This window comes from Buceros rhinoceros, unplaced genomic scaffold (genome assembly GCF_000710305.1).
Source record: "Buceros rhinoceros silvestris isolate BGI_N320 unplaced genomic scaffold, ASM71030v1 scaffold32007, whole genome shotgun sequence".
NCBI classification, from domain to species: Eukaryota; Metazoa; Chordata; class Aves; order Bucerotiformes; family Bucerotidae; genus Buceros; species Buceros rhinoceros.
In genome coordinates this window covers 8,044-18,632 of record NW_010424481.1, presented here as the reverse complement: position 1 = coordinate 18,632, position 10,589 = coordinate 8,044, and the positions used below count along the sequence as shown (strand labels likewise).

Below are 10,589 nucleotides of genomic sequence, written 5' to 3'. Positions count from 1 at the left end.
GTTCATGGAAGCAGGTGCTTACCAGTAGATGATTAGACTTAGCTACAAATAGTCAGAAGTTAATTAAATATGACCTGAGAGAGAATACGAGAATTCGAGAATGCTGAGAGAAATATGAGAATTGGGGAAAGCTTCACTGGCATTTGATGAACTGCTCCTCGGGTAGAGAAAAGGGAGCCTCACAGAAGAAAATAAGAATAGTTAGAGTAGTATTATATTAGCATGACCCAAACAGAGAGCAATAGAGATTGTGTTTACAGAGGAAGGGACTGTTGCTAGAAAGCATCTGCAGGTGAGAGGTGCTGACTTGGAAGAGGGCATGGGGCTGGGGAAGGAGCAGCTGTGCGATGGTGACAGCTGAACAGTTCATAGAGCAGGAACAGAGGAAGCTGGCAGACAGCTACTGTCGTAAATACGTGGTTTTGTGCATCAGCTCCTAGTAGAGTGAAGCCTTGTCAAATCAGCAAAAAAAAATTAGTGATCTGTAAATCTCAGAACTGAGTTAAGGTTTCCAAACCTACTATCAGCAATGGACAAAGGCCTGGGGGATCTTCTCTTGGCAGCTAACAGCCAGCCTAGTGTATATTTGAGAGATTATGTAATCTGCAGTTGAGAAGTCTCAAATTCTGCTCATCTGTTCATAATAATTTTTTTTTATTTAAGGAATGTAAGAAAATCCTATAAAAAATCTGAAGGGTGCTTACAAAACAAGCTGGTATATCTTTATATACCACGGATCTGCAGTGCTGTAAGCTGTACTTCATGAAAGCACTTTGTACAGATACTGATTTAATGTTAAAACACAGAGCAGAAATATGTTAAAATCGAAGTTCTGCCTAGTTAACCTATTTTTTTGTTTTTCATCAGAGTTTGAATAAGTGAAAGACTGGGGTTTTCCTGGGCCTTTGAATGTTTTTTTTGAGAGATGAACACTGGTAGCCTATACTACCCAAAAAGATAAATCTTCTGAATTTTGTATGGGCAAAAGATATGGTAAAGGGGAACAGCCAGAAAGTCTGTGATGATGATGGAAGTCTATGAAGTGCGTGCAAACGTGCATTAAAGAACAATACAGAAGAAAAATACGTAATGCTTGAACAAGAGCAAAGGGGATTTACGAAGCACTGAACATGCTGTAAGTACTGGCAATGTGAAGAATTAGGTCAAGCATTTTTTTTGTTACAGTGCTGCCACCCCTATATATACACACCATTCTTCTGGGGGATGTAATTTAGATTTTTTTCCTTTGGAGTTATAAATGATAAATTGACCTAAATCTACTTGGCTTTCTGAATCTGTACATAAGATCACAAACTGGTAGTAGAGTTAAGTTGCCAGTCGTTTGCTTTGAGATTATTAAGATTATCTTTTGCTATGTAATCGCCTTCTCTGATTCTGTAAGTTAATGTCCAGCTTTTCCTGTAAATCTGCCTGTATACAGGCCTGTTAAAAAGCTGACATGAATCACTCTTGCCCTCTTAATCCTCCTCAAAGTAGTTCCAGGGTCATAAACAGGAACACAAAATAGCTTTGATGCATGGTCTAAGTGAATTAGTGAATTTTGGTGAATTAGTGTGTGTTAAGAGATGTCTCTTAAGATGCAGACTGGAACTAATTGTCCCATTTTGCAGTCTTATCCTTGAAGAAATGGTAGTTCCTGCATCCTTTATACTTGTCTAAAATGGTTACCTGAGGATACTATACTGACTTTCCCAAGACCTTTTGAGTTAAACTGATAAAAACCCTTTGTATGGATAATCTTTTTCAGCTTAAACTAGTCCAATTAACTATTTAGTTGAGTCAAACAATTTCTGGGTTAAACTGTGGCCTGTCCCTGTGTGGACATCGTTCGTCTATCTGTGGATAGCTATTCCTCACTGAAGCTGCAGCCTCCCTCTTTGCTCTCTCCTTATAATTATAACCGGGATTTTGTTTTGATCTCTTGTTCACTTTAAATTGTCAGCTTTGTCTTTGTTCATTGCCTTATTTTTGCAGCCTTTTAGTTTTAACTGGGGTGAATCAGCACTGTAAGTATTTATGCAGAGAAGAGGGGCCAGAAACCATGAAGTTTGAAACAGGGTGGGTGTTTCCTAGATGAAAATGTCTTCATTATAGTTGTGATGCTGTGGTTTTGAAGAGCAGGAGGAGTTGGTCATCCAGGTATGCTGACACTGTAATGAGCTCTGCATTGCAGCTGTTGCGTAGTGATGGCTGGGTGTGCTGGAGATGAAGAGTGGCACTGGTACAGCATCGCAAAGACGACACAGAAACCCCTAGTATTCGTGTTCGCTATAATATATAATAATAAAATGAATATATTTTTAATAGATAATTACAAATCTGGGTCTTATTAGGGGTCAGTGGTTACTCTAAACTCTTCTATTCTTGGTGTATATCAAGGTAAAACTCCCTTCAGTTAATCCTGTGTTTAGGTACCTACAAGCAATTAATATGCCCAAATCACTGTGTCTGTAAAATGGGTAGCAATGTGACATCCTTACTTCAAAATCTGGGCTCCACCATGTCTCTCTGAGTGTTGCCTACTCTGTTTGAAAAGGAGCATTGAATTTTTTTCTCTTTTCCTCATCACGGCCACCAGTTGGGATTGTAATCTTACATGAATTACCCGGGATGGTAGGGGTTGGTCTGGCTGTACGGTAGTAAATGCATTTGGCTGTGAAGCAGGCACACAGAAATACCAGGCAGTGAGTCAGAGCACTCATAGCAAGATAAAATGGTTTACAGAAAAGTTCTGAGATGGTCTGTTTGTGATTCCGCAATACTGCCCTCTGTGCCTGCCTTCTGTGAAGATGGCCTCTGTGAAGTGCCTTCTGTTGCAGAGGGAAGAGAATATTCTCTAAAGGAGCAGAGGAGGAATGTGAAGACTCCATGAAAGGTTCAAGAACTGATCTAAGCAGCTTTTACAGAGAACAACCCAAATAGAAGAATATCTTTAGGCATCTAAAGAAGTTAGTGATGGCTAAACCAGCTCCCTGATACTGTACAAGTCATACGGAGTGTGCTGGCCCATGAGTCTATGGATCCAGTGAGGCAGGTGCATCTTTGTTTTGCATAGATGTGCATGCTGGTTCTTCTCTAGCAGCACCTGTGTCATTGCCCAACTACTGCTGTGTAGGTAGGAGCTTGCTTTGGCGGGTTTTTCCTTCACAAATCCAGAGGTGGTTCAGAATAACTGTTCTGCTTGTCTTCCCTTGTGATAGAGCACAAGTTGGGTTTTTTGGGGTTTTTTTCTGCTCTTCCTCGGTGTGCTTGCATGAGGCGTGCCATTTTTTATCTGTATATGGAGCCCCTCAGTGAGACAGTTGTGGTATCTGATGGGGATACAGCCTCGATAGCCATTAACAGACCAGATACCACTTCCATGTGACGGTGTGAGGGAACAGCAGGTGGAGTCTTCCTCAGCTGCGTGTCCCACAGGTTGGTTTTGGGTGCAGAGGCTCAGTGTGCCTTCCTAAGAGAGATCTGCTTGTCTTCCCTTGTGATAGAGCACAAGTTGGGTTTTTTGGGGTTTTTTTCTGCTCTTCCTCGGTGTGCTTGCATGAGGCGTGCCATTTTTTATCTGTATATGGAGCCCCTCAGTGAGACAGTTGTGGTATCTGATGGGGATACAGCCTCGATAGCCATTAACAGACCAGATACCACTTCCATGTGACGGTGTGAGGGAACAGCAGGTGGAGTCTTCCTCAGCTGCGTGTCCCACAGGTTGGTTTTGGGTGCAGAGGCTCAGTGTGCCTTCCTAAGAGAGATCTTGCCACGTATGCACAAGCTCTGTTTGTGGACTGGAGCGTTGCAGTGTGCCTGCAGAGGGTTGTGCTCGGGGATTGTTCAGAAGCTGATGCAGAAGTACTTGGCCTGTCACTTAGCAGAAGCACCACGTTGTCCAGGTCCCTGCTCGTGTTCTGTAGAACACGACAAGGTGTACAGGTTTTCAGCTACTCAAGATCACTCCTCTTGAAGCGTGTTGTGGCCACTCGTTCAGCTCGGTCAGGATGCGCATTGTGTGTGTTACATGCTCTATCACACCAACACACGGCTTCTTGTAGCGTGGTTTTCACAGTACTTTATAGTTTACCAAGGACAGGTATAATTTAGATATCATTTTGCTGTTCTTAGGTGGTTTTTAAATGTGTGGCCTGATTTTAATTGCCTATTTCAGATTAAGTAATTTAAACTGGAAAGATGGAAACATTGATTTCAGTTCTCTAGTATTCCTTTGCTGTTTGTGTTTTCACAAAGGATTTTTTCCTCACTGGTTAGTAATCCTTCAAAGTTAACTTGCAGCTAAATATACACCCTTTCTGTGTAATTGGTGCCTGTTCTTGTCAGCCAGAAGAGATCTTTAGCTTTGCACAACTATCTTTAATTTCACCCTACGTTTGAAGGATGTTATTCCTATATATGCCTTGCCTTAAGCTTCAGCGGAAATGTTGATAAAACAGTATTTCAATTTCCAATAAATGCATTAAATGTTAAAACATAAATTCAGTAGTTTTGACATTTTAAGTCATTGTGGGCTAGATCTTTAGGGGAAAACGGCTTTCAGAAATTCCCCAGGTGTGGAAACAAAGAGGGTATCTCACTCATTTCAGAATCCTTTAGGTTTCAACTTCAGACTCTAAATGAATCTTGTAGACAGCACACATTTTTTCTGATGTCTACAGTTGTGTCTCTATCTCCAGACACTAAAAACTTGGCTGAATTTTTACAAGCTTTAAAAATAAGTGAATCTCCTCCTTTCCAGCTTCGGTGGTGTTCAGAGACTGAAAAAGGAAAATTAAACTCTACTGCCCTTTCAGTTTTTCAATTCTGAACAGAGTAATCAAGTATGGTGGTCTCTCTCCAGATGCTGCTTAGAACAGAAGTTAATAAGGTGAAAGCTTTTTTACTCAATATATTTTATGGAAAATGATACTCAGTATGGCACTGCAGTTAAAACTGTGAACTGCAAGTGAGGTGTTTCCTCTCCCAGTGTGCATACAATTCAAACCACAATGTCCATTGAACGGAGGACTCATCGACTCAAAAGTTTGTAATTGGGTAAAATGAGCATGGGCTTTCCTACAGGCTGTTTTACTTTTACAATTAATGAGCTCTTTCAGAAAGAAAACTGTATGTAGCGAAGCGATGCTCTTATTCTGTAGTCTCCATGTCAGTAACAGCACTTGAGGTCAGCAGAGGACGCTGGGCTCATTTGGCCTTTTGGCGTTCCTGGTTTCTTTTGCCTGTGACAGGTGTTGATTTGTATGGGTGTGGTGGATTTTCTTCTTTTATAGCACTGACTGGAGAAAAAGTAGGTTGGGGAGATGGCAGTAAGGTCTTTTTCCTCTGTCCTTTTAGATCTGAAAATGCAGCAGTCTGAACAGCACAGTGTGAATGTGGTGAGCTTGAGGACCAAACTAACCCTTGAAGCGGGTTGTTAAATATCTGTCTTAACTGCTTCATAATTTTGTGTTCCCTCCCAAACAAAGGGGCAATTAAGACTGAATGACTTGAGAGCTGCCTTCCTGCCACATGAGAGCACCCCAGAACAGGGTGTGACACTGACGAGATGAGCAGGTATATTGAACTCTTCCTCTGAGTCTTGGAGAATTCCTGGAGCTTGCCTTGTGATGGCACTTTTTGGTCTCCCATTTGTCTGGAAGAGCTATAGGACTGTAACAGCTTCTTCCCACTGAGTTTTATCTGCTAGACGTGAATTTCTGGATTTGGTCTGTACAATAAGACATTCGGTTGCTTTACTGAATGCAAATTCTTATGGTTTGATAGAGAAGAATCTCGATCCGCAGGTAGATGTCAAAGATGAGACTTCTGAGCTGCTTAAAACAGTTCTGTCATCTGAAGCTGAGTGATTCAGGTTTGGTTGAGGCTAACAGTATCTTTCCCTACATTTTACATCTCCTCTAAATGAGGAATGACTGAGAGACTGAACATGCATGCTGTTTGATGTGAAATGGAGGTTTTGGTCCAGCTGAAACTAAAGCAGTTTGTATGAGACTAGCAACAAAGATGTAGATTAATGGGTCTTACTGCATGCCCTTCTCCAGAGTGCATTGTGGTGACGTGTTGATGGCCAGTATTGGAGAGGAGCTTGAGCCAATGGTACCTGTGTTGCACCAGCATTTTGCAGATCAGACCTTGCAGGCCTGTGAATGATCAAGCATGTGTCGTGTTCTGTAGCTGTGGAGAGAAAGTGTTTATATGGGTGATGGGAAAGTGGTTGTGATGTCTGGACATGGGGAGAAGTGAAAACTGTAGCGTTGTTTTCTTCAATTATTCTTACTCCATTTTCCATTTGCTTTAATGTCTGCCATGGACTATTTTTGCTGTCTTTACAGGAGGAAGAAGAGCAAGAGGAAGAAGATGATGATGAAGATGATGATGATACAGATGACCTTGATGAACTGGATACAGACCAGCTGCTGGAGGCTGAGCTGGAGGAGGATGAGAACAACGAGAATGCTGGTGAGGATGGAGAAAATGACTTTTCTCCCTCCGATGACGAGGAGCTTGCCAACCTCCTGGAAGAGGGAGATGAGGCTGAAGATGAAGATTCTGATGCTGATGAGGAAGTTGAGCTGATCCTTGGAGACAGTAAGTGTGTGCCCAGTGACCCAGCTCAGTGACCATGGGTGACCTTGTCCTCTGTTTAATGTCCTGACAAACGTGCAACACCTAAGTCTTCCCTGAAATGACATAGCTGCCTTTCCCCCTCGCTGGGATGAAGGGCACTAACCATCATGCTTGTTCACCTGTGGCCTCTCAAACTAATCTGTTGGTAAAAGCAGCTCTTACCTGAGAGAACCACTGTGAGTTTTGGAAGGGAAGGTATCTGCTTTCTTCAGATGCTGCCAGGTGTGTGTGTGTGAGAATGTGGCAGGCCAAGAAACTCCATGTGAAGAAGCCTTGTCTGGTTGCCTGTCCTGCCCTTCAAGGGGACACTGGTTGAACTATTACCACCCCTGTCTTCTCTGCCTTGTTTGTACCTGTGAGGACAGAGAAGATTTTTTGATCCTTTGTGCTATTATTGCTCTCTTGTAATTGCTTCAAGTGCAAACTCAATGTGGCATTTCTGACTTCAGTTCCTTTTTAGACTGTTCTGAAGCTAATGTAATTTTTAGGGTAGAATTTAAATTGTCGTTTTTCTGGCATTCCACAGACACAGAGATTTGAAAAGTTAAACTGTGTGTGTGAGTGCGTGTGTGTAAGAAAGAAAGGTCTGAACTCTTAATGTAGCAATTACATTTGAAAAAAGGCTTCACGAGAAAGAAGGTGAGTGGGATAGCATCAAGCTTGGGATTTGTCACACCAGATTCTGTTCCCTTTTTTTGCAGCTCAGTTTTTGAGTACATATGGCCAAGCCACTTAGTTCTTTTTAATTTCCAAGCTGAAAATGGGGATAATGTAGTTACCTGAGGTTAAAGGGTTGGTAGGGATGAGTAATTGTAGTGTGCAAGGTGTGTGAAGTCCTGCAGTGATAGGAGATGAATGTGAGAGCTGAGGTGGGAGGTCTGCCAGTGCGCTGGAGGATTCAGCGTGCCCGACCTGTTCTGGCCCTAATGTGGCTGGCAGACTCGCTCATGTCCCTCTTTTTGTTAGGGTGCAGCTCAGGCGTTTTTAAGGATGTGGCCACATCAGGTTGGCAGCGTTATTCTGTGGGGTCAGTCTGCTGTTCCCTTGAAGGTAGCAGGTTACAATGCGAGGCCATATCGGACGTTTACACAGCTCAGATTGATTAATGGCATATTACATTCAACATCTGTGCATTGTGGGCAACTTCTGCCTGTGCCAGTAGCTGGCAGGACCTTCCTGACACAACACTTCTGCTTTCTCAGGGAGTGCAGGGCCAGAAGTGATGCAAAGTGCACCCAGAGCACTGTACCTGGTCCGGTTTGATGAGTGGGCTGCTGTGGCTGCTTCTCAGTGACTTCAACTTCCTCTGCTTTTGTTTCTCACCCAGCAAGGGCAATTCAAACTTCCCTCTCCCTTGCTTATGCCCTGTTTCAGAATGGGAAGTTGTAAGGGCACTGATGCTGCTGCAAAGGACAGATGTGAGGCATAGTGATGAGGAGTGCTTCCTCCTGCAGACCCTTGCTGTGTTTGGGATGAGCCTCTGAAACATGCAGTGGGTGTGCTTCGAAACAAAGTAATTCAAAGAGCAGTTGAAACAGGAGAGTGAGTGCCTTTGGTTCCTTGGGCCTTAGAAGAGGTTTTGTTTCCTTTTCAGTAGATCGGTTTGTCTTGTCCAAAGCAGTTTATGCATTGTGCAGGTCTTTCCAGAGCTTGTTCGTGGGCCAGAGGTGTGTCCTTTCTGAAATGCAGGTGTGACATGGGATGGAAGGAATATTTAGAAATCTCACCAGCAGCATGGCTGACTCTTGTTTCCTCTTTCTTCTGTAACTGAAAATGGCAGCTTCCAGACAGGTCTGCAAGCTTCTGCCAAGCAGTGAACTGCAGTCAGGTTTCCTTAGACATGGAGCTCAGAATTGGAGGGTTCTGTGGTGGACTGGAGACTAAAGAGTTCGGAGATCCCTTTTCAAAGCTTTGCTCTGGTCTTTACAAAAAACTCAAACCCAACAACTTTTTCAGCTCCTCCAGAGTTTCTGGATTGTTACCTCACTTGTGCTTCCTTCCCTCTTACTGCATAAGGGAGCTGTTACAGCCCTGGCTGGTGTTCTCCGAGTCCCCTTAGACGGCTGTAGCTGTGCTGGGAGCACTCAGCTTAGGCTGAGTACAGTGGGTGGAGAGACTGGAGCACCCCTTGCTGATCATAGCGGAAGGGCAGCTGGCTGATCTTCAGGGAGGAAGGTTGGGGGAAGGGGTTTGTGCCCTCTGCTGCTTGCTGGTGGTTTTTGGTTTTTTCCCAAGGAAAGCATCTGAGAAGGGGTGAACCTTTTAGAAGGCCTTGCTTACCTTGACCGGCATTTTAGAGATCCAGTATAACTGAGATGTCTAAGAGGAAGTCTTGGTGTCTTTTTTTTCTTTTTTAACCATTTTTAACACCCAGTTAACTGCAGCATCCAATGAATTCACGTAAGAAAAAGAACCAACGTCACCTCTAAGGTAAGGCAGGAGACCTCTTTGCTGCCATACCTGCTACCGCTTCCCTCTTGCACAACTGAGGGAAAAGAGATCTTATGTTTTAAGATAAAAAAAGTGTGTGTGTGTGACTGCTTCTGGCAAATTGTTTCACGTCTTCATTCTGTACCACAGTGAAGAAAACCAGGAAAAGCACAATTTTCAGTTCACCTTCAATGAGTTCTATGTAGTTAAATTAATTACAGAAACCTTTGGTTTGCTGGAGGAGGGTTCTGGTTGTGAATGTATGCATTGCTTCCCCCTCAGTGGGGAGGTCTCCTGCTGGGCTGTGCAGAGGAGGGTGACAGGCCAAGAACCACCTTATACCAAGAAAGTCTTGGGTCTAACTTACTGCATAATGAATTAGCCCCATGCACATCATGCAGAGACCATATTTCACCACACCAGGCTGGTGGAACTGCCAAGCTTGCTTTCAGATGGCAGCTGTGAGGAATGACTGCCAGATCTGTCCAGCCCTTGGCATTCAGATGTGCACAGTAAGCCATGCAGGGAACTCACTGCTGGTGTCCTCCCCATCTTGTCATGGGCAAAAAACCTGCCAGTTGCTGGAAACTGCCCTTGCTAAAGCTGCTCTGCTCTTAGCCCTCAGTTTTACCCAGGGAAGGAAAGCACTGGTGCAGATGTGCTAACTGCGTTTGACTGGTTTGAAATGGACTCAGGGTCCTCGCTGCCTCTGTCCCTGCTGGGGAGCTGCCGCTCTCAAGCGGGTGGTGGCCATCTCTTGTAGCTATGAATGCGTTGCCTTGCTTGGCAGCCCTGACAGCTGCGTCCTTCCACCAACCGAGCATAATCTACGTGTCTCCTTTTCAGCCGACAGCTCAGATAACTCTGACTTGGAGGAGGACATAATCCTGTCTCTGAATGAGTGAGGAGTGGCCGCCAGGTGGGGTGTTGGCAAGAGGAGACGCTCTCTTCCCAGCAGAAGACTGGAGACCAAATTGGAAACCAATTCTGAGCACCCCAACCCTTCATCTCCTGGGAACACCTGAGGAACTCCAGCCCATCCGCTGTGTTGGTTTGAGTCAGTTTGAGGCTCGGGGCTAAGTCCGAGGCTCTACAATAAAGAGACCTGGGGTTAGGCCTCTTTTCTCTCTGCCTTTTTTTTTTTATTTTTTATTTTAGGCTGAGATGACTCTCCTCTTCAAGGAACTTCTGAAGATATTTCACAATATATTTTCTTTGTATAAAGTTCTTTCCTAAAGAACAGAAATAGTTTTATATAAAATAAAAAAAAAAAAAGAAAAAAAAGGCAGGTGTTCTAGTAAAGAGGGGATGAACTTTGTATTCCTGTAGTACCTTGTTACCATGGGGCAGGATCGGGGAGAGGAATTGTTTAAAATTAAAAGAAGAGGCATTTTTATGCAACGCTAAGTGAAATAAGAGGATCATGGTTTCTAATACTGTTGAGGAGTGAGAATAATTTTATTTTAAATATGATTTTATTTTTAAAAAAAAAGCCACAGGTATGAATG

The 10,589-nt window shown here is 43.5% G+C and overlaps 1 protein-coding gene across 1 annotated transcript in view; it reads left to right on the top strand.

Annotated features, from left to right (window-relative positions):
• VPRBP (Vpr (HIV-1) binding protein) overlaps positions 1-10,332 on the top strand; it is a 46,464-nt gene extending 36,132 nt beyond the window's left edge. The window contains exons 23-24 of the mRNA XM_010140820.1: positions 6,357-6,612; positions 9,928-10,332. Coding sequence (XP_010139122.1) covers positions 6,357-6,612; positions 9,928-9,986 — 315 coding nt within the window. The 3' untranslated portion in view covers positions 9,987-10,332. The remainder of the gene's footprint in view (positions 1-6,356; positions 6,613-9,927) is intronic.
• Positions 10,333-10,589: the final 257 nt, after the last annotated feature.